Raw genomic sequence first — 24,044 nt, forward strand, 5'->3', positions numbered from 1 at the left:
GTGTGTGTGTGTGTGTGTGTGTGTGTGTGTGTGTGTGTTTCTCAACTGTCCCTAATTTTTCTCTCATATTTTTGGTTTATTCCTCATAAATGTGTGACTTTCTGGAAAATTGTTGTGGACTGCAATAACTAAGTAATGAAAAATACGAGTTTCAGACTTCGTATACTGTAGAAAATGCCTGCTAATGCAAAACCTGTTCGACTAGCAGCTTTCTGAGTATATAAGACCAATATTTATAATCTGTTCCTTTTTTGGGTCTTTGTCTTTTTTCTTGAACTAAATGAGTGGCACAGCATGGTGGGTGCAATGGGTTGTATTGTATGGTTTTCACACACACACACACACACACACACACACACACACACACACACACACACACACACACGTGCACACCTTAAATCTACCCACTTACCTAACCCTTACCATAAAGCACTTGCACACATGCTAAATCTATCTGCCTTATCTAACCCTAACCTAAACCTAAAACACACATCTGTTGCACACAGACTACCAGCCCTACCATTTACTTTTGTCAAACAGCAAAAAGTCGCTCAAAACAGCACTCACACAAATGACCTTTCAATCAACAGATACAACAGGCCACTTGTGTCATACAAATTATTGTCGAACTAGGATACTGCAGCCATTAGCAGATACCAGTCTCTAGTGCAAATCAGATACAGATAAGATAAAAAGAAAGGTCTAACCATTGCCTGGGCTTGTGAGCACTTCCATGTTTTAAATTTAAAACAGCTCACAAACCATTAGTAACTATATTTTCAGTGACCAACTAAACCACTACCAAGAACTGATAGGAGGTTCTTAAAATTTTAGCTGTATCCTTGTGCAGTATATATAGAATAGATATGTAAAGATAATATTATTATGTATCATAATTATGTATCATGGTAACCTATAATTTCAACAGAAAAGGGTGAGATGCCTGCTAAGTCAGCTAATAACGTTGTACATATAAATAGTGGATATTTACCATAAAAGAAATCCTAAGACTGTACCAGAAAAGGGAACTTGTTTTGCAAAAAAGTGAAAGAATATTGTAAAAGTGGCATTTTGCAGAATATTCAGACATTAAAGAGATATGTAAAATGAAAAGGAAAAGAGGCAGCATCCGGGAGTAGGAAGTGTTAACTTAAAAGGTACAAAAAGCTCCCAAGAAACCACACAGGCTGAACATATAAAAACAAAGGCAGTAGTGAAGACGAAAATATTGTTTTTCAGTATGGAAATATGGCTGAATTGAGAAAATGCTGAATGACTGTTAGCTGTTTCAGAGAAGAAATATACAATAAGGCAAATTATTATCAAAGTGACACGTCTAGGTAGAGCACAGTTTTGTATGTGCCAGTTTATCATACATACTTATTAACTGTTATAAATGATTATTCATAAGTCTGCATTATAGAAACAGTGATCTGATAAGAAGAGGCCCAACTTCTGTAACCTTTAGGACTGGTAATGCAGGCATGTTGGCTGTATTGCAGGTAAAGATTTACCAAGGTTGCATAGAAACTTTCTTTACACTGCAGCTCTTCTTTTCTGTTATTTGTGAACACTCTGAAGAAAGTTTCCCCTGAGTACATTTCTGAGAAAACTATAAATAATGTGTAAAATACTTCACTCATACAAGGTACTTTATTCATTTAATTGTTCTGTCAAATTTTAAACTTTGGATAGTGGGCCTAAGTTCTTTAGTTGCAATGTCCTCACCAGTTTTTAGGAAGCATGCCTATGGACAGACCATTCAACCTACTGATGGACACTCTTCTTCCCTTTACTTCCCTTTCTAAAAAGATGTCCAAAACTCACTTCTTAGAAACAGCAGCGGCCTTAGGTCAGCTAGTGCCCTAGGCAAAAGGGCCTAAGCAGCCCCCACAACCACTCAGGTGCCCCCAACCTGGTCTACCTACACCAAAAAAAAATAAAAAGCGCGCCCTGTACCAGCGGCGCCCTAGGCGGTCGCCTAGTTGGCCTATGCCTAAGGCCGGCCATGCTTAGAAATTGTTGGCTCTCTCACTGTTTCATCTTCTGTCATGATGGTGACTGCTTCTGATTTAGGTTCTCAGTGAGGGCTCCTCTTGGTCAGCTCTCATTATGATGCACAGGAAATCAATGTGACAGTGCAAATCAAAGAGAAAGTCTGTTGGTTATCAGGAGATGGGAGCTAAAATCAAAAACTGAAAGAGAGTAAATTTTGAAACCAGTTGATACCATGTGTTCTTAATACAAATCAAACTGATTGACCAAGCTGTAATGCATGAGATATGGTATCAGGTAATTCGCTGAAGTCTATGAAGATGTTGCCTGTTTGCTGATGTTTGTATACAGCAATCCGAACATGGCTTGCTAGACCATTGTTATCTCTGTCTCGTGTTTTGGCCATAATCTGTGAAAGAATCAGATTGCAGGCTATTACTGTAGATAGAGGTTAGAAGTTGTGCTACTTTTCAGACAGTTTATAAAGAGGTTCAGTGCACAGATGTGTTGGTAGCTGTTAATTAGATTCCTTTGCTTTCTTTAATAATAGAGGTGATGTCAACAATTTTCCTGTAGATTCCTTTGTCCTCTTTAATAACTGAGGTGATATCACAATTATCTGCAGCCATCTTCAGGAATCTAAACATAAGGCCTTAGTCTCCAGCTGATGCATGTCCTTTCATGGAGTCTGAAGCTGTAAACAGGAGAATGGTGACAGGAAGAGCAGTTGTGGTTTATATTGGTACAAGGACCAGCTGGGATGTCCCGATGAATGGGGGCATTTACTGGGGTACCAAAATAGTTGTCAATGTCATCAGTGATGACAGTGTAAGTGCATTTACACTTTCAGCAGATTTCCCTTCTAGCAGCATGTCTGTTTCCTCCCAGAACTCTTTGCTGTTAAAAAATAAACTTTCTTAAAGACCTTGGAGGTTCCACTAGTTTGTCAGTGAAGATTGCTGCCGATATCCTTTGCAGTTCTGTGTTTTAAAGTGTGCTGCTGTCAATGTATTTTTGCTATATTCAGACTGATAAGCTGGATTTAACTAGATAAGTTTTAGGAAAGTCAGGAAGCCCCAATAAAATATATCTGTAACATATGGTGTCCCATCTTGAAATGGAATTGTCAACTCACATGTGCTGGTATCAGTTTGATATAAACTAGCACTCTCTTGGTTCATAGTCTAATGGTAAAGTTTATTAAGATGCTTATACACTGGCAAATGACACAGGAAGACAGAATATTATATATAAATTATGTAATTCCAGACTGATAATTTCATCCCAGAAAGCTGCTAACAACATTTCTGAGCAATCTGATAAAATAGTTTATTTAATGTTCTTTATTCAGCGTGCCTTGTGGACAATCAGCGCAAAAATCATTTTTGATGGTCATACTCAGATTAAGAAACAAATAATATTTTGGTGTAGATTTTTGATGATCATACTCAGATTAAGAAAAAAATTATATTTTGGTGTGAATAAATGTGCATTACCCCCACAGAAATTTGAGTTATTTCTACTGCCCAAAGACATTCTGTGGGATTCAATAAACTCTGTGTAGGCTTTGCTCGAAGTCTACATGGCGTTTATGTGTTTATGTGGTAAACAGCAGTGCTTAATGAATATTCATACCATGGCTTGCCTTCATATGTGAGCAAGCATGGTTTTGTGTGGCCAGGAAATTGTGTAAAGCAACATGGATAGCGAACTTAGTTACAGCATAGAAAACTGGGCTAGCGGGATTGTGAGGAATGCCACAAAGACCACCAAGGTTTTTCATATATATTGATGTATTATGTTGTGGGGACAGGACAGTGTATCAGGACAAGACAGTGTATGTGTACACTCTGTCATACTGGGCTAGCAGGATTGTGAGGAATGCCACAAGTACCCCCAGGGTTTTTCATATATTAATGTATTATGTTTTGGGGACAGGACAAGATAGTGTGTCAGGACAGGACAGTTTGTGTGTACCCTCCAGCATACTGGGCTAGCGGGATTGCAAGAAAAGCTGCAAGGACTACCAGGGTTTTTCATATATTAATGTACATGTTGCAGGCACAGGACAGGACAGTGTATATAGTGCTGAGTATTGTGTAATCCCATTCCAGCAGTCTGTACAAATTATGTCAATGATCTATAAGGTACATGGACTGCCATTTATAAGAAACAGTCATAAGAAGTGAGTTTATTGAATAGGGACACACAGATGCAGTTTAGGGAGGAACACTGAGAAGGAGGCTAGGTGGAACATTGTAATGTACTACACATGAGAAAATGTGAAAGGAAGACAGTTGCAGCAGGAACACTAATCACATCTCCACTTGGCACCGTATGGACTGCACAGTGACAAATGTATATGATGTGACTGTCACACAAGGTGAAATAACAGTGGAGGATGTCTGTGTGATATAAGCATCCATGCATGAACAGTGGAGAAGACATGTATTAATGGATGTTAAATACAATCGGGGTTGGGTGCATACTGTGAATCTGTGCAAACTAATTTGCTAAGTATGTCTGTATTGTCAGCAAAGACCTCCAAGTAGGAAGCAGATACAGGCTCATGGCCAACAGTAAAACCATCATACACAATCATGGACAATGTCAGAATAATACCACCAGTAATACCCATGTCTCTGACACAACATATGTGTTTCTGAGCGAGCATAAATGGTTCTGCACCAACACATGTGTACAACTATTTGAACATGCCAGCAATCTATGAATGTAATCAAGCACTCTCTCCTGACACTAACATATGCAGGAGGTGTGAGGAGACATAATTCACATTATGATCACTACAGGCTAGTTGACTGGTGTGCATGGTAGATATATATATATATATATATATATATATATATATATATATATATATATATATATATATATATGAGTTTTAGATGGGTGCAGGTCAACTTGTAGTGGATGACATCAGCAGTGCATGTTGGAGAGAAGAAGTTGGGAGGCCTGCATGAAATGGATCTGTAGGTATGTGCAAGTATCAAAATACAGCAGCATACACACTTCTGGCTAGACACACACACACACACACACACACACACACACACACACACACACACACACACACACACACACACACACACACCACACACAGTTGAATGCTGTGATAACAGAACCCCTACCTATCTAGGTACATAGGCCCCAGAACTCAGTACTTTACACAAGCACCATGGCAGAAGTCTGATTTTTGCATGGCTGCAGATCCCCTTGTAATGGATGAAATCAGCAGTGCATGTTAGAGAAAAGTTGGGAGGCCTGCATGAAATGGATGTGTAGGCATGTGCAAGCATCAAAATACTGTCAGTTGATGAGATTTGAGCAGCAACTTTAGGATACACACTTCTGCTCTTCTGGCTAGACACAGACACCTACCCAGTTGACTGCAGTGAGAACAAAACCCAAACCTAAGTGCACTGCCTACAGAATACAGTACATTATACAAGCGCCATGGCACAAGTCTGACTTTTACAAGACTACAGATAAACTTATAGTAGATGACATCATCAGGCCATGTGGGAGACAAAATGTTAGGAGACCTGCATAGGCTCACAGCTTCATATGTACATAGGAGGCTACTAGCCTAATGGCTGTATGGTGTTTATCAGTCTAACTGTGTAAAAACACTAGTACCTATGTTGAGCATAGTTGAATAGTCATTCATAGCAGAGTGGTTTTGTGAGCAGCACCAACTGGGTCCGTCCATGACGGACAAAGGTGCCACCTCAGTGGTGACTTTACAATCACCCATCCAGACGTCAAGGTTGCACTTGAACAGGGTCATTGAGGAGCACTGATTAATGTGCAGTGGGAGTCTATTGCATAGGAGTGTGAGTCGGGGATATATCTGCTTCCCTAGCATGTTCTATTTATGTCACAGGCTACTTAAGAGCCCTGGGCCAAGTTATTCTTGTCCCATTTGATTTGCAGATGTGCAGCATTTCCAGTAGATCAGATTCTGAGATTTCCCTCTAGGGCAGGTATATGTCACCTATCAGCAGCCTGCATGAAACTGAGTACAGGTCTTTCAGTCTTTCCATATGTGTGTCATGTTTGGAGGCCCTGGAGTCTCCCAGGCACAACCCTATATTTCTCCAATTGCTGCAGGTGTCTGGTGAGGTACAGACAGATAGGAGCATTGTACTCAGTTAGTGATTTGATAAGGGTAGAGTGCAACAGAGGTATGACCACCCTGGTCTTGGATGTGATGTTATTATGTATGATGTGTGCAATGCAGAATGTGTGTGTCACCACTGTAGACACATAGCTTCATAGGCCCATAGGTGTTTACTAGGCTAATGACCACAAGGGCTTTTTTAAGCCTAGCCATGCATGCAAAATCTCTGACAAGTACCGATACATTGATAAGTGTAAGCATGGGCCTGGGAGATGAACCATTTACAGGTTACCTGTGTCCATTAGAGACATAGGTGCCAAACCAGGGATGAATTTCTGGTTTCCCATTCAATTGACCAAATTCCACTTGAATTGGGTTAGGGAGGAATGCTGCTTCACATGGATGGGGAGCCTGTTCCACAGACAGTGTAGTTGGGATACATACCTATCTCTCCAGAAGGTCATATTTATATCACAGGCAAGGTTTAAATCTTTAGAATGGGTAATTCTGGTGCTGTTTGTTTTGTGTATTTGCAGGATGTCCATTAGAGTGGGGTCTGACAATGCCCTGTATGCCAGGCGTAAATCTCCCCTCAAATGCCTGTAGGAGACAGAATACAGGGATAGGGCCTTGAGGCGGTCTGCATAGGACATTTTACTTACATCCTGTATTCTTTTAGTGAGGAACCTCTGTGGATGCTCCAGTTGTTAGATATGCCTGGTTAGGTACATACCAAAGGGGGAATTGCACTCAATGATAGGTCTGATGAATGACGACTACAGTGGAACAATGACTTATTTGACCTAGATGTCATACCTTTGTTTATAATCTGCACAACACAGAATGATTTCCTTACTACTGTACACATAGGATAGTAAAAGGCTAGATTACTATCTATGTGTGTCCCTAAGTCCCTGACTATTCGGTCAGCTGTAAGGGGTGTGTTGTCAATATGATAGTTACCAGAGATAGATGACTTCCCAAAGAATGCCATAATGCATTTCTTGACATTTAGTTTTAGTCCATGGCTCTGACACCAGTTGTTTGTCTGTGTCAGACCCTCCTGGAGAACATTTGTGTCAGTGTTAGATTCAATGACAGCTCCTAATTTATAATCATCTGTAAATTTAGTCAGTCAGAGACCACTGATATTGACCTTCACATCTGAGAACTAAATGGCAAAAAGGAGCGGTCCAAGGACTAATCCCTGAGAGACTCCACTTGTGACTGGCCTCTTTGTAGAGATGGACTCCCCAATTCTAACTTCCTTGGTCCTGTCAGTGAGCCCGTTGGCTATCCACCTGGTGACATATGGGTTTGTACCTAACCTCATGAGTTTGCCAACAATGCCTGAGTGGGGTATTGTGTCAAATGCCTTGGCCAGGTCAAGGTAGGCAGTGTTCACTATTTTGCCCTCATCCATTGCTTTGGTGACCTTCTCAAAGATGTCCACCAGGCTGAGTAGACATGATCTGCCCTTGATGAAACCAAACTGGGTTGGGTCCAGTGTCTAGATATCTCTATTTATCATCTCCATGATAATTCTTTCCAGGGCTTTACATTTAAAACTAGTGAGACTTACGGGTTTATAATTTGCAGGGTTTGTAGATGGCCCACCTTTGTGCAGAGGGATGACTGTTGCCTTTGTCCATTTATGAGGCACAAAGCCTGCTTGGAGGCTACAGGTAAAATAGTAATCATACCTAGTGATGAAAGTGTAGATTGCTATCAACATGTGTTCTCAAGTCTAACAGTACTGTGTTTGAGCTTAGACGGGTAACAGCAGTACTTTATTGCCAAAGGGGACAATGAGCCATTGTATGCTTTATGGATCAGTCCGTGAGTTTGGCACCAATCATTTGTGTGTGGCAGCTCCTTTTCCATAATATGTTACCATCACTGGGGACTCTATATTAGTTCATCTAGTTACCAGTTATCTACAGACTTGGTAAACCACAGGCCATCTACCATTGTCTGTGCTTCACGGAAGTAGTTTGCAAACAGTTGAGGGCCCAGCACAGATCTTTCTGGTATTCTAATGGTAACTGGCTACTGGTGGAGGTGCAGTCCCCAACTTTGAGAGTGTGTGTTATGTCAGTGAGCCAGTTTCCTATCTGTGTACTGTTGTATGGCTTAATTCCCACATGGGAGATCTTCACTATGACACATAAATGTGGGATAGTGTCAAAGGTCCTGGATAAGTCATCATAGGTGGTAGGTCCTGTTATCCCTCATCCAGGCCTGTGGAGTCAATATCCAAGATGTCCACAAGGTTCAATACGCAAGATGTACCCTTGACAAAAGCAAAATGGGTAAGGTTAAGTGTGTTGAAGATCACCAATGTCCCTGTGGATATGGTCCATGCTGATTCTTTCCCTAGCCTTGCAGTTTGTTTTTAGGCACATGAGTCAGTAGTTGCAGTTCTGCATGTTACCAGATTGATGTGCATTGCATAGCACACAACATTTGCTGTTACATTTTGTACTGTGGTTGATATATGGGTGGAAAAAGTACTGAGACACCAGGGTTGCAGTGCTTAGGGGGTGGCAACAGATAGATGCATTGCAAACATGTGACGTATTGTTAGATATCTCAGTTTGTAATGTTTACACATGTAGTTTCATGGCATACACAGTAGTTGATATATGTGTGGGAAAAGTACTGAGACACCAGGGTTGCAGTGCTTGGGGGTGGCAACAGATGGAAGTATTGTAAATATGTGACATATTGTTAGATAGGGCCCTCAGTTTGTAATGTTTCCACATGGAATTTCATGTCATACACAGGAAATGGACTGTAAACAGTAGTAATACTGCATAATATAAACATTTCCATAGCTCATCGAGGAGCAGGTTTGCGCGACAGTTACCAAACTGCATATGCATACGAGATACACATATTTGCTCGTTGGTAAGCAGTGTGCAAACATGAGCTGCATTACTAAAGTCTGACAGTTAGCACTGAGTCTATAAAATACACCTGCTGCTTAACTGACTCTGTGGCAGCATGTGCTAATTCATTGATACATTCCTTTTTTGGCCCATATGGTACTGGGTTTGAATATAGGCATATCTAATACTTTAAAATACTTTTCATTACAGAATGATAATGCAATGACACAAATTGTTTATATGGGGTGTGTTGCTACATTTTGCTGCTGCTCACCATCGCTCTGCATTGATGTGTGATACACACCTCTTCACAAACATGGAGCCCAAAAAGTGAAGAAATCCATTTAATTTTCTGCTACTAAAGTGTGTTGTCTGTGATTCTATTTTTTGACTAGATTAAAGGTGTTAAAATGGGATAGATAGGAAAGTGGTCAAATCGGGAGCAAGCAGGGGGGAAGAATAAAGTTTTACAGTTAATAGTGAGTCTCTGGAATACACCTGCTACTAAAATGACTGTGTGGCAGCAGGTGTTAATGCAGTTAATGCAGTGATACATTCCTTTTTGGGGCCAGATGGTACTGAGCTTGAATATAGTTGTATGTAATACTTTTAAGTTCTTTCACATTACCGTTGCTGCACATTGGTGCATGATGCCCACCATCATGCAATAATGCATTAAAGAAAAGAAATTGGGAAGATAGGACAGTGGTGAAATGGGGAGCAAGCTGGGGGAAGAACAAAGAGAAATCAGGGCAGGAATGTACAAGAGGGGGATAGGAAATAACCATAGCTATCCATTTCTTTAACAGTGTAACATGAATATATCTGACAAATATTAACTGAATTTGGACTGTCACCTCCAGACAGAGGGGTGACCACAACACAATCATGTTGTATAGCCAATTGGAATGAATTAAAAGTGTCAAGAAGAAACATGTATGAAATGGAGAGCTATGCTTGGGATGTTTGTTTTTGGAGGGGGAAGATACCCATTTTTTTTGAGAGAGAGGAACGTTGGGGAAGGGACAGAGGAATGTCTGGTTGAGGTAAGATGAGCAATTGAGGAAGCAATTGCAGACAAGGCAAACAAGACAAGAGACAGGGATGGTGATGGACAAAATTTTGGAGGACACCATGAATGGGGTGATGGTGGGGACATCAGGAACCCATGGTCATCAAGCTGGGTGACATCACTGTCACCTCACTCCACTACTAGCATGAGTGCCTGATGTCTACATCTCCTCCTCTTGGTATTATGTAAAATGAGAACTTGCAGCTTCTTCAGCCAGCATAGGCGTAAGCCAACAGTGTAGCACACAAACCTATGTACCATCCCTGGCAATTCAGCACAAGGGATAAAATCACCACCTCCACCACTGCTCCCAGAGGGTATGACTGGACTAGCCTCTGAGGTAAGACTACTGGAGGGGAAGTTAGTGCAGGGGCAGCAGAGGCAGTGCTACCAGGTTGGATCCCAGACATGCTGGGCAATGGTCCTTGAGTCTGTGGAAGGGGGGCAGATGGATCCAATGGGGCAGGCCAACCCCACTGTGCTGTGGAGCACTTAGTGATGTGGTACACTTGGATGACATGGACACAATTTGATGACACGTAATAAAAAAATAAAAGAGAAGATAAGGGTTGGGGGTGAAAGAAAAAAAGAGATCACATTAGTATCTTCATATGTGACATACAATGCACTGATACAATTAATTGACTCTATTATCTTAACTTTTACTTTTAAGAATGCCAGCTCCTAACAGATGTACACTATATTACAGATTGCAGCAACTACTCCTTGACATGTATATATATTGCACATTATACAGATTATAGTTTACAGCAGGGCATGTGTACCACTAGTATAGAGCTTTTACTTTAAACCTTTAAATTACACATAATTGAAGAATTAACAGTATTTTATAGTTAGGAAGTGTGGTCTTTGAACCCACAACATCTGACTAAAGTCTAATATTGTACTCTTGGTTTGTACTAGAGACTAATGCATGCATACTTGCTTTTACAGCTGAGATATGCATGCCCAATTTGATACACATCTATAAAATACCAGAAAAGCTATCTTTAACTTTTAATGCTAGAATAATGCTACTATTTTGCTGCATACATACCACATGCTTCTGTCATCCTCGCCAATTTAACTCCATGCGTTTGTACATTGACCTCATGGTCCCTGACAGCTGTGGAAAAAAACAGAACAGAACAGAATACCATTATAAATACCAGTTTGGCCTATATTCAACTTTTAAGTCTTACAATTATTCTCTGTAGTTGATACTTACACAGGTGTGAGATGTTGCAGTCCTAAATTCCCCTGTCCAAAAGTCGGGTATCCCTCTACTTCCTCCTCTGGAGATCAATGTAGTGATGTCTGCATTGTTCACCAGTGCAGGGGATACCGGTGGCACTGGCTATAGCCTGGGCTAAACTATGCAAGCTTCAGACTTATACTGGGAGTGAGAATAGTTCCCCTGCAAAAGTCTGGCACTGTGTTTCTTCACTAGGAGTCCAATAAAAATCTTGGACTCCTGGGCACCCCATGTCTGCCATGGATCTAGAGCAATGGAGAATGATGCTTTCCCACCAATTTCAGTCATCTCATTTACTGGGAGCGCACACTCTGTTTGAAAATGTTGTTCCTTTTACCATTGAGCAAACATGGTGCTTGGCAATGTGCACCACCGAGCTCATTGTTTGTGAGATGGTAAGCAGAGTGCAACAGTAGCAAGCAAAGTAAATTTAAGGTTATTGGATGTACATCCACTTGTGTATGTGTGTTAGACAAATGTGAAGTTTATGGCAGTCCAGACAGCAGAGATATACTTACAGGAATATAGTACACAATATACCCACAGTCTTCATTTGAGAATAAATGTGATAATACATAGATAAATGAATACATAACAGACACAATACTAGTTCCTCAGGCTTCATACGTATAATTAATATCAGCTTCACCATGTCAAGTGTTATAAGTGAGAGTGGCTATAATGGGAAGTAGAATATCAGTAAATGTGTATGGAATATGCTGTATTCAAACCCAGGACCAGTCTTCCACTTTTACCTATTGCCACAATAAAGTTGAGAAAACACTTGTCTATGTTGCAGTTCATTGCTATAAATTGCAATGTCACAACAGTAAAATAAAGGTTGCACACCAACTACTAGAATCCAAGACCATCCGTGCTCCAGCCCTACACTTACACTTGCTGCCACAGGAATAGTTGCATGACATTCCCTATGTTACTAATCATTCTTACAGTCTCACTGTTAACCACCTTCAACATTGGTTAGTGGGTTTGTGCAATGTCTAATTGTATTAATTGAACGCATCCATTTTCAGTCTGAGTCCTGTCTGGCCAGTTGTCCAGTTTGCACTAAGAGGTGCATCACACAAACAGTGCCCCCAAAAACAAATAAAAAAATTTAAAAAAAACACACCAAAGTAGAAATGAGAAAAAGCTATCTATAGCATACAAACTAGAAAATGTTAGTACAGATGGGATAATTCTACATACTGTAGGTCTGGATTAGAACTCTCAGTGTATTGCACCTTCAGAACACAGGATGGGTGTCTTATTCCTTTTGCCACACAAACAGCTATGCAGTAAAGAACTTAAATCAGTATGGACACAACCATCTGCAATAGCATCTACACTGATATCAAACTGCACAAGTGTTATTTGTACATGTATTAGATTTGGAAGTAGTGCACCTATTGATCACACAACCTGCCATGATTATTGCTTGCAAATAATTAACTCTGCCTTACATTTCTGTGTTTGTTGGCCATTCTTCATTTAGCTGTGCAGTAATCTGAGGCATGCAGTGTGTAAGCCGTTCTATATCATTGGCCTTAAAATGTGAATATTAAGTGGAAATAATACCATATACAGCTGCCAACAAATGAAAGGCAGGTTGGATGTTAAGGAACACAACTTGTGACTTATATGCTGCTTACTCACATTTCCAACCTTACATCTAACACTTTGTAGCTCAAACCTGACATACCCAGTGGAAGTAAGGCATTCTGAAGTGCTGTTGTCTTTTCTTTCTACCAACCACTAATCATTCACATGTGCAATCCATTAAAAACAAACACTGAGGGAATGTTTGCACTCTGTTTATATCTCCTACAATGATCCATGTTTTTGGGATTCAGCAGTTCTAATGAGTTCACACCTCATTTGCAAATTCACCATGCTAACAGTTTTGAATCTAAACCATATAAAAAGGCAACTATGTAGCTAGGCAAACTGATGGTGAGGAGAGTTGTATATCTTTGGAAGACTACAAAAAACTTTTTCTTCAAGATATATCTGCACAGAGGAGTACTCAACTTCAGAAGGTATGCTTCTATTTTGTCAACTACATACAGCCTATGCTGGAATGTATTTAAGAAAAATCTAAAGCAAAGACTTTTACAGTTTTATCTGTAGGCATTAGTTAGAAGTGTACTGATTAAGGACACATCTGTCAAGCCATTTCAGAGGTACACATTATTGCCAATACATGAAAATGGAATGCTGTGTGATAAATATGTAGAAATGTTTCAGGGACAGAGGCTTTGATAGTACTTTTAGCATTTTAAAGATAGTTTGTTAGCAAAATGGGTAATTTGCCTGTTGATTTAGGTGGGGAGAGCCAAGATGAGTTAGTGCTATGGCACAAACAAGGATAGACAGTTCTTTTGGGGGAAACAAATGTGAGTTACTGTTATAGCACAGACAAGGATGGACTGTTGTTTTTGGAGGAGCAAAGCTGAGTTACTTTTATGACACAAACAAGGATGGACTGTTCTTTTGGGGGGAGCAAAGGTGAGTTACTGTAGCACAAATGAGGATGGACTGTTGTTTTTTTTGGGGGGGCAAAGCTGAGTTGCTGTTATGGCGCTAACAAAGATGGACTGTTCTTTTGTTGGGGAGAACAAAGGTGAGTTACTGTTATAGCACAAACAAGGATATGTTGTTCTTGTTACTCTCCTTGTTTTGCATCCTGTCTGTTGTTAGTATTTCACATCTCTAGACTGTTTTATGTTTCTCCAGTGTGTAATACTGACTGGCTACCTTTTATGTTTTGTCTGGAAATAGTTATTTTGTAGTTATGTGATACTTATATGTATTATCCTTCTGTTGTCTTTTAGGACACCTATGACTATGCCACCCAGGCTTGTTAATTAACATAGACCCCCCTTCAGTCATGCTAAGAACAAGTGATTGTAGATGGCTTCAGGCAACATGGTGTTTTTCTGCTGGAAAGAGGACAAGGAAAAATGTCATGTAAGATGCAAATATGGCAGCAAATAGTAGATGATGTCAATGCCATGGGTGGTCATGGCAGGACATATGAGCAGGTGTACCACAGGCCCAGTGACATGATCACATCTACACAGAGGAGAGCAGCTGCAGTGGGCTGTGACCAGATGGTTACTGGGGAGGAAATGTTAGAAAACCACCACTAACCCCAATGAAGAGTTCCTGGCCAATATCAGAGGTCCAACAGCTCCCAGGAGAGTGCAGTGCAGTATATCCTGAATGTTGGCACAACAGCTTCTGAGACAGCGACCACATGCCAGTAGGATCTTCAAGGTAGGTTTTGCTATCTGAACAGCTGCATACTGTTGTATAGTAAAATGATTGAAATCAATAAGTTAATTCTTTCTCACGTGTCTTTTGGGGGGGTTGAAGACTGCTACAGTTATAAGCTTAGGTTAGAGTTGTCAGCCTCATTCTTGTTAAAATTATAGTTAATGGACATATAAAGGGTTAAATGTATTGCCCCCTGTGTTACTGTTAATTGTGATGATGTTGCTCTTACCTCTTGCTTAACTTCTTCCAGGACCATATGTACTACAGAGGAGTATGTCATCTGCAGATAGAAAGGCAAACAGTTTTATGTCAGTACTACTGAACAATTTAATGAAATATGTAGTATGTGATGCTGATCTCAGTCCTGTTGTGTGTATTACTTTAATGTCTATAATAGTGGCAGTACTATTAGTTTGTTAGTATATATTTCAGTATAATAGTGCAGGTATTAATTTACTTCCCTGTTTCCTGCTTTTTATCACAGCTAATCATGACAGTGGGACTTTGCAGTGTATCCGTACACTCTGCTGATGATGGTGGTGGCCAAAATGAGGCAGAGTCAGGGGGGGTGCAGAGGTTGAATCTGACAACGAGGTTGACATACAGCCATCCCCTGCATTTCCATCAAATACAGCCAGTAGGCCTATACCTACCCATTCCAGTGAGCTCACAGATATTGAACAGGTGGAGGGCGAGGACACTGAGCAGGAACTGTGCTCATCAGTGCCTGGTGAGTCTGGCCATAGCTAAAGTGTGGGTGAGGTGCCATGCAGGAGGGTTGTTAGAGGTGCTCAGAGGGGCCCACTTTCCCTCCTCTACCTGTTGCAGGTGTCTCTTCCCATACCACACAACGTATGTTTAAGTCTGTCATGGAGGCACAGGCACATACAAATAAGTGCTCCAGACAAATGCTCAGTGTTGTGGATGTGGCACAGGCTGGCATGTGTGACTGCTTCCATCCTATTGCCAATTCACTAGATCAGATGATTGATATGTTGGAATGAGGGGTGTCTGTGATGGACCGAGGGGTGTCTGTCATGGAGCAAGCAGTGTTTGTGATACTACATCTGCTGAGAGGGGACTGACATCCTCATGGGCATAGGTCAGCCACAACATCTGCTGTTAGCCAACCTGACAGTGCCCAATCACACCCCCATAGTGGCAATACTTTCACTGCCCCATCAATGAGTGTGCTGTCCACACCCAAATGTGTCAGGTCATGGGGTCATGGTGCTGGGTGTCCTGTGAACGGGGCTTATCCAGCAAACATCAGTCACATTCACTGGGGGCAACAATAATGAACTGCCATCTCTACCATGCACAGCTCACACCTGTCCAACATACCAAGACATAGAGCGGGCACAGAGCTTGGCTGTGTTCCTGCAGACACTCACACACCAATTTCACCTGGAGGACCTCTACAGACACACACAACAGTTACTCATTTTGTGTCAGTGGCCATCTGTTGGTTTATCCACATGTCTGTCTTCTTCTATTTATTACTCACACACATTTACTGACTTTTTGTGACAATCTAGGCTTCCTGCCCCCCCCACACACACACACACACACACACAGACAACATCCTGTGCAAGTGATAATAACTGTGCCAGATCCCTGTTTTCTACGTTTGGATTCAGGGATACAAAAGCTTTGTGTCTGATGCCCAGGATGTATGGCTGACTTAGTGCTTAGTATATCTGCATTTGCGGTGTTGAACTGTTAATTGTACCCTTGACATATATTGGCCTTGGAAAATTAGACAGTTGATAGCATCAGAATTTCCCACCTTTATAGCGGATGATCTTGTGAGGGTTGTGAAGTCAGAAACTACAAGGTATATCATTACTTTCTAACTTCTCTCTGTAATGATTTTCCAGTGAAAGCATATGGTGCTAAACTTAGGGCATGCAATGATCATCCATAATTTTGAGAGGTATGACTGCATGAATCTTTGATGCCTGAGACCTTCTACTTAGTAATGGACACATAAGTCAAATAAGTCTGTGGTGTCACATGTTAAGGTAAGTTCTGTACAGATGTCTCACTTTTTACTACCTTACCAGATCAAGTAATGAAATACAAGGATATGCCACACAGTCATATTAGTAAACAATACACTCCAGGTTCAGGACATACCTTATAAATGCAGCAGTTGACACAGTTTTAGTTCAGGGCTGACTCAGTCTGATGCAAGCAGTACACAGCCAATAAATTGGGAGGTAAAGGTTTTATGAGTTGCCTGGCATCAATGTTACTGGATGTATGTGAGTAGGAGGAAGGTTTTAGGTCACTATGTGGTGAGTGAGTGTGCTATGAATTGTTTCTTAGCCAAAGCAAGGGCATACTGAGCACTCCTATGTGCACCTACACTCACAGCAGCTGGTGGTTCCCAGTGTGACTCCTCATCTGCCTGTGGCTGTGGTGACCTTGCCATTGGTGGTGGATGTGTGCCCCAACCCCTTGCTGAAGTTGTTTTCTGTTGTGTAGCATGGCACACACTGTGAATATTTCTGTACATGTCCATGGATTTTACTGCAGGACTCCCCAAGATGTATCAAGGCACCGGAACCATGATTTCAGCAGCCCATACACATGCTCCATGATATTTCTTGTTTGAACATGTGCCTCATTATGGCATTCCTTCTGGGTGTGTGTGCATTTCCGATGGGTGTTATCAGCCACAGTTCCAGTGCATAGCCTGCATACCCCAGTAAATACCCCCCAGCAAACATTTGGTACATTTGCGAGGTATGCCAGATATGTGAGTCATGGTAAATGCCAGGGTTCCCAGCGCACATATTCAAGATTATTTCTTTGGCATTACACATGACTTGGCAGTTGATAGAGTGGTAGCCCTTTATGTTACTGTAGTGCCTACCCTGTTCCCCAGGTGGTGCCTTAATTTTTACACGTGTACAATCTATAGCACCCAGTACTTCAGCGTAGTGTGCTACACAGTAGAACTCCTGCTTATTTCCGGCCCTCTCCTCAGAACTATGGGGAAAATATATGTGGCCACCGGCATGTTGGAGGATAGCACTCAGGAACTGGTGGAGGATCCTGGATGCTGATGGCTGCCCCTACCATGTCCCCTGTCCGTCTCTGAAATGTACCTGTAGCTAAGATTCTAAGGGCTACACATAACTTTGTCTCCACTGGAATTGGTTACCCTCGGGTGGCTTTGGCTCTGAGCTGAGGACAGCAGAGGTCGCAGAGTTCCTGTATTGTGTCCCTGTCCACCACATAGTGTTTTACAATTTCCGCATCATGTAGGCTGGGAAAAGTTAAATGGGGGCTGAAAACTCTACTCCTTATTGGCCTAGACCTATCAGCAGCAGCAGCACTGGCTTCAGCCTATAGCACATATAAATGAATTAAAGCAGCAGCCCCTAACATTCTATCTGTGTAGACTCCTTTCCATTTCTTTATGCCAAAAGTTTTGGAATCTGCAGCAAAAAACAGCATGGAGTCTACATGGATGCTTTATAGCTTGTTAAATAGCTAAACCATGTTGGATTGGATTGTTAGCATGCAATTCAGCTGCTTATGCTGTAATCAGCATGCCATAATATTACCCTGTGTGCATGGTGGTGGGTGCTACTACATGGCACTTACTGAATCCAAAAGTTTCCACAGCTATGTGCTCGTCGCACTGTGATGCATACACGGTGAAAACTGACCATGTAGGCTTTATTGAATCCACCAGATTATCTTTCTCAGCTTCAGAAACAGATTTGGGATGAAGTGTGCATTTGCTTGGTCCTCTGTGTGAAGATACTTTCATAGTACATCATTAAAGTTTTGACATAAACATACTTCAGATTTAAAAATAACAATACCAGTGCTTAATGATGTGATGTGTAGAAGGCAGACAGCATTTTTTTAAATATGAGTTTGTAGTACTTTACAGCTTTTTTCCTTCATTGTAGTCAGAATAGACTATGAGTGAATGTTAATGTAAATGGGATGTTTGTTTTGTGCAAGCACATTTTGGGCAGGAATTTTTTTTTTCTTGTTTTGCTTTTTTAACCAGATTTGTTTTAAATCATGGGCATATTAATTACTCTATGTGATCAGAGTGTACAGTTGGATAATAACAAATGTATCTTCAGTCAATGTATGGGCTACTGTCGCAAAACACTTTGATTGTAAACAAAATTGGTACTGAAATTTGTTTACTAAGGGAAAAAATGATCTGTGTGTATTTTTACACATCAAGATTCCTGGGTATTTGGAAGTGAAAATAAATAAGGCACAATCTGATTCACTCAGAGTGCATTGCTTGTAAAAATAGATGTCACAGTCAAAATATTTGCATAGTACCAGGTATACCATCTGCTAATAATGCAGTTAAAATAGAATTCCCTTGTATTTTTTTCTATTTCTCTACTCCAAGCAGTGGACATATTATCACTCAAAATAATTTCTATATTAATAGTCGTTTGCAGGCTAATTATCCCCTTCTGTGTTCCAGTTGCAGCAATCCTGATAGAAACTGTGATGAAGGTCTAGTCTGGGACAATACACTCTGTGAGTGTGTACCACCTGAGGAAGCCTTTGAATATGTGACAAGCAAAGGTAACTGAGACCCGTTTACTTTTACTGGTGTTTTAATCTGCTTGATAATGGTTGTGTAGTACTCAAAGGTGCATTTCTAGTGTCAGGGTCTACTGTAGTAATTGCATAAACTGTATAAAGTACAAACAAGGCTCTGATATAAAAAGAATTTTGACTTCAAATGGTTAAGATGATTTCATGTTAAATATGAAGTGTATAATTGTGTTGTATAGCGTACTGTGATACAAATTCTGTGATACAAACACATTATAATTGTATTGTATAGGATACTGTGAAACAAACACATTTAGATATGAGCTGATTCTATCACACACTTTTCATATTAATTAAGTCCAAGTTATGAAAATATCTAACAATTACATTCCTTAAAAGAAATTAACCATAAGAATGGCCCTTCATCAGGTAATGAAAAACTTCTTTCTCTCACTAAACAGAATTTGTTTAAATAAACATAGTGGGGTAAAAGTACAGATGAATCACGCATAAAAGCAAGACAAGCATAATGTCTAAAATAAAGTGATGCTGTCTCAACAGACTACGCAGCGTCATTAGCCATGAGGAGAAGAAATCAGCCAGAAACATGTAACTCTAACAACAAACAGTGCATGCAGTACTGCCACATGTGTACCTGCCCCATCAACCACATGACAACAGCAACAACCCCAGAACCAGATCTCTTCAATCGCATTATATATATATATATATATATATATATATATATATATATATATATATATATATATATATATATATAAATGAACGTTTCCTCTGCAAGAATGGCCAGAAAGATGGAAACATTTATGAATAACACTCACTGTCTGTGTGGAGTTGCAGGAGATGTAAATACATGCATCACTGACACCAGGCACAGCAAATAAGATGCAAAATACAGTTTCATGACTTTATAGTTAATTATGAGCACACATCTTGCAGATTGTCTATATGTACAGGGACCTGCTGCTAAGGAATACCAGGTTACAGATGGCATCCGTAGAAGGAAAGGAACTTACAAAGACTGTATACAGTTCAGAGTGCAGCATCTATATTAACAGTGTTTCAAAGCAAGACCCAAAGACCTATTGTTTAAAATAGTTGAATAAGTAGTACCTGTAAGAATGAAAGGAGAATATGAATAACATCAAACTTTTCAGGCATCAGAGAGTGCTGTCATTGTCAGATGGGGATAAACTGCAAAGAATGAGAAACAAAAAAGTGAGGACAATTACAAAAAAGAGGACACTCTGACTGACATGCACATATTTTTCCCAGTTGGCTGAGAGTGGTAGCAGACCGGATCATATATCTGATGAGTTTGACTTCTTCGTAGACAGTAATTAAAAATGTAATAAAAAATGCAACATGGGCCACTATTTTACGCAGCTCAGCTGCATATCTAATATAGTATTGAGACATACTACCTTATCGTGATGACCAGCACTAACATCACTGTTCATGTATCAGCACAGTCTTAAATACAGCTTTTCCAAAACAGGCATCATGAGACCCTGCAGGAAGACATTTAGAGATCCCTGCAAATCTGTTGCACCCTGGCTACAGCTCCACAAATGTAGAATAAGCATACATTACAGCCTCTGTCTATTAATCACGGCTATTTCAAATCACATACAATCAGCACCATACAAATCCCATTTATTAGACTTTGCATGTTTATGAATATGGTGGCCCATATGTGAATGGTGCAGAGTAACAAAAATGACATATTTGAAAGACGGGTAAACATAAGCAGTCACATGTAATGGACACCTACATTTTTTAATTGAAAGAGAGTGGTCACTGAATGTGAAGCTCAGAAAATAATCATAAACAGGAGGAATAACAATATAGAGACGTATCTTAGCACTTAGAATAATGTTGGGAGAGTCAAACTTGTATTTACTCTGAGAGCTGAAGGACTGTGCTTTTCCCAACATCCAGTGGTTTAAAAGTAAAATCTCTGCACAAACCATCTAAAGCAGAAGTTTGAGATAATAGTGAATGCTTCACTTAATTCCTGAGGTATCCAAGAGTAGTTACTTTTGACAATGCAACCTGCATTAGTGGCACAAGAATGAAAAAACACTGTCAGTTTATATTGCTATAGAAAAATTAGTGCTCTTGTTAGACTAGCTTCTGTCTTGAATTGATGCAGGCACAGTAGAAAATAGACAGTATATATTAGTGCTTAGGCAAGTACTTTAGCAATAAACTGCATTATTTATGACAACATTCTGTGCCACTAATGAAGCAAATAACACAGAGTGCATAGTTCATGGGTGGTCTTGCCCCATGCAAAAAAAAAATGATTAAAGTTAACTTTTTTACCCTTCTGAGTTTCAAGTATTTTTCAGTTATTCTGATGTTCATGGTTTTGTCGTTTGGTGATCCATTGTAGAACCCTGCAATTCCAAAGTTTATTAAGGAATAGTGTAGGTTAGTTAAATCATGGTGTGCTATTATTGTTAAGAAAGTAAAACATTGTGAAAACTGTAAACTGATACATTTAGAATTTCACCACTATATAAATTCTTTGAAAATTGCAGACATCTGAAACAAGCATTACTTTTTCATATGAATCATGGACGTTTTTTGTTCTTTACTGGAGGAGGCAGTTTTCCACAAAGTTCAGAATGTCTTTTTAAGTGAAGAATATGCCATGGTTTCTATTTCTGGAAGTATATTATTGTTTTGATGAACGTCACATTTTCTATAAAGGAATAATCTGCAGGATAAAGAGCTTTAATTTTTTAAATATATTTTAGGACTTTGATTACTGGTTGAAATTATTTTCTTCACAGAATAATCATTACTATATTCTTATGAATTTTCACAGGAACATTTTTTCTATATAGCCTTTAAAACTTGTTCTTTATCCAGGAATATGAACAATTGACAATAATGGACATTGGCTGAATTTTTCGATTGACAAAAGGCATTAATAGAGATCTGTGGGCTCTTTCTGGGGCAGGTTAGCATTTTTTTGTAAGTTAAGCATTTCTGGGATGCATTTTGTGCCTTTCAAGTTTCACAACAATTCCAAAAATGGTATTATCATACTTTTGCAATGATTTACTTAGTGCAGAAAGCTAAACCTCTGCGCTGTTACTCAGCATCTTCCTCTGTCCAGAGTACAGGATTTCCTTCCACCTTCATTTGCTTAGTCTGCAATTCTCAGCAAGTCACTTAACCAGACAGTACTCACAGGTCACCCTACAAAGGGACAATCATATCCAATTACTGATGCAACAAATAGAGTTATGTCCTGTAGCTTGCCCAACAACTTTTTCTTTTTGTGTAATAAGAAGTCTGTATGCATTTTGTGAGTTTTGAGTCTGACATCCATAACACTTATTTATTTATTTATTGGTATTTGTTTACCGGGATAGTTTACTGGGTCAGTAAGAGCCCATTTTCTGTGGAGGCCCAGGGAGAAAAGCTCCATAACAAACATGACAATAGACACGTTTATAACAATTAATGCAATCTCCACAAATACATGAATATAAAAATAATTAACATTGGTGTAAAACATAATTGACAATAGTCAATCTAAATATAAGGAAATATGTCAATAGTTACAATTAGTACAAACTTAAGTTACAGAGTGAGACAAAACATAGGTAAAAAAGTCTGACATTGTATAAAACTTCTTCCAAGAGAAATTATTAGGTTATCTCAAGACATTTTGAAGATTAGCATTGATTTAGGATAGATAAAGAACAATATTATGGTAGATGAGTGAAAGGTTAGAGTATTTTCATGATGTAGAGGTGTCAGGATTTAAAGGGTGGAGGTTGGTGCAAGTGCACTTCCAGGATGAAGAGAGGTACTGTTGTAAAGACTGTTGTAAAGAAGTTTTTAAAGATGGCAGGTTTTGATTAGTTCTAGTTGTAAAAGGGAGGGAATTATGGGCTCAGGCAACAAAATAAGAGTATAGAAGTTGACCAGCTGGAAATTTGGGCTTGTGCACCTGCAAACATTGTTGATTTTCTGATCTTAGGGATCTTTTAGGTAGGTAGTTGCTAAGTATTGAACTAAGGGCAAGGCAGAGTAAAGGTTTGTAAATTATTTTATGCACAGTTATCAGTTGTAAGTAGGTGAAGTAGTGTGGAAGATAAAGCCAATTTAGGAAGGGCAGAGCTGTACAGTGATGGGTAGTATATTTGGCATTTGTAGCAAACTTGGCAATTTTGTTATAGCAAGCTTGAAGCTTACTTTTTAAGGAGGATTGCAGGCTAGTGAGTAATGGGGCACCATAGATTAGGGAAGGAAGTAAATAAGTGGTAGCCAGAGTTTGTTTAGTGGACTGGTTAAGAAAGTGTTTGTGCCGGTACAGATTGCTTAGTTTCTGGTGTGCTTTGTTAATATCATGTTGTATGTGCAGGTCAAATTTTAGATGTTCATTTGTTATTACTCCCTGTAATTTAGTGTAAGTAATGACTTCAACTAATGTGTTGCTTTAACATTTTATGATGAACTGGGCTTTGTTTAGGGGGAGTTTTTATTTCTTGGGGGTAAATAGAATTAGCTTGGTTTTGTGTGGATTAAGTGTCAGATGATTGTTACTGAGCCAAGTCTCTATGGAGGCATGGTTCAGTTGAGTGACTTGTTGAAGATGAGAGATAGACCCAGCAAAACAAACAATAGTAGAGTCAACTGCATATTGTATGAGAGAGGCTTGACAAGATGAAGATTGAAGACTATTAATGAAGATGCTAAATAGGAGGAGACCTAATATGGAGCCTTGAGAGACTCCAGTAGAGTTATGAAGATATGAAGAGAGGTTATGCTGCCATTTGTCAGCCTGCTGTCTGTCTGATAGGTAACCCGAGG

General features: G+C 39.8%; 1 protein-coding gene across 1 annotated transcript in view; it reads left to right on the forward strand.

The window, feature by feature from the left end:
- VEGFD (vascular endothelial growth factor D) overlaps positions 1–24,044 on the forward strand; it is a 769,460-nt gene that overhangs the window by 496,669 nt on the left and 248,747 nt on the right. The window contains exon 5 of the mRNA XM_044073078.1: positions 19,111–19,214. Coding sequence (XP_043929013.1) covers positions 19,111–19,214 — 104 coding nt within the window. The remainder of the gene's footprint in view (positions 1–19,110; positions 19,215–24,044) is intronic.

This window comes from Protopterus annectens, chromosome 5.part1, assembly GCF_019279795.1.
Source record: "Protopterus annectens isolate FY-2018-M chromosome 5.part1, PAN1.0, whole genome shotgun sequence".
In the NCBI taxonomy this organism is placed as follows: Eukaryota; Metazoa; Chordata; order Ceratodontiformes; family Protopteridae; genus Protopterus; species Protopterus annectens.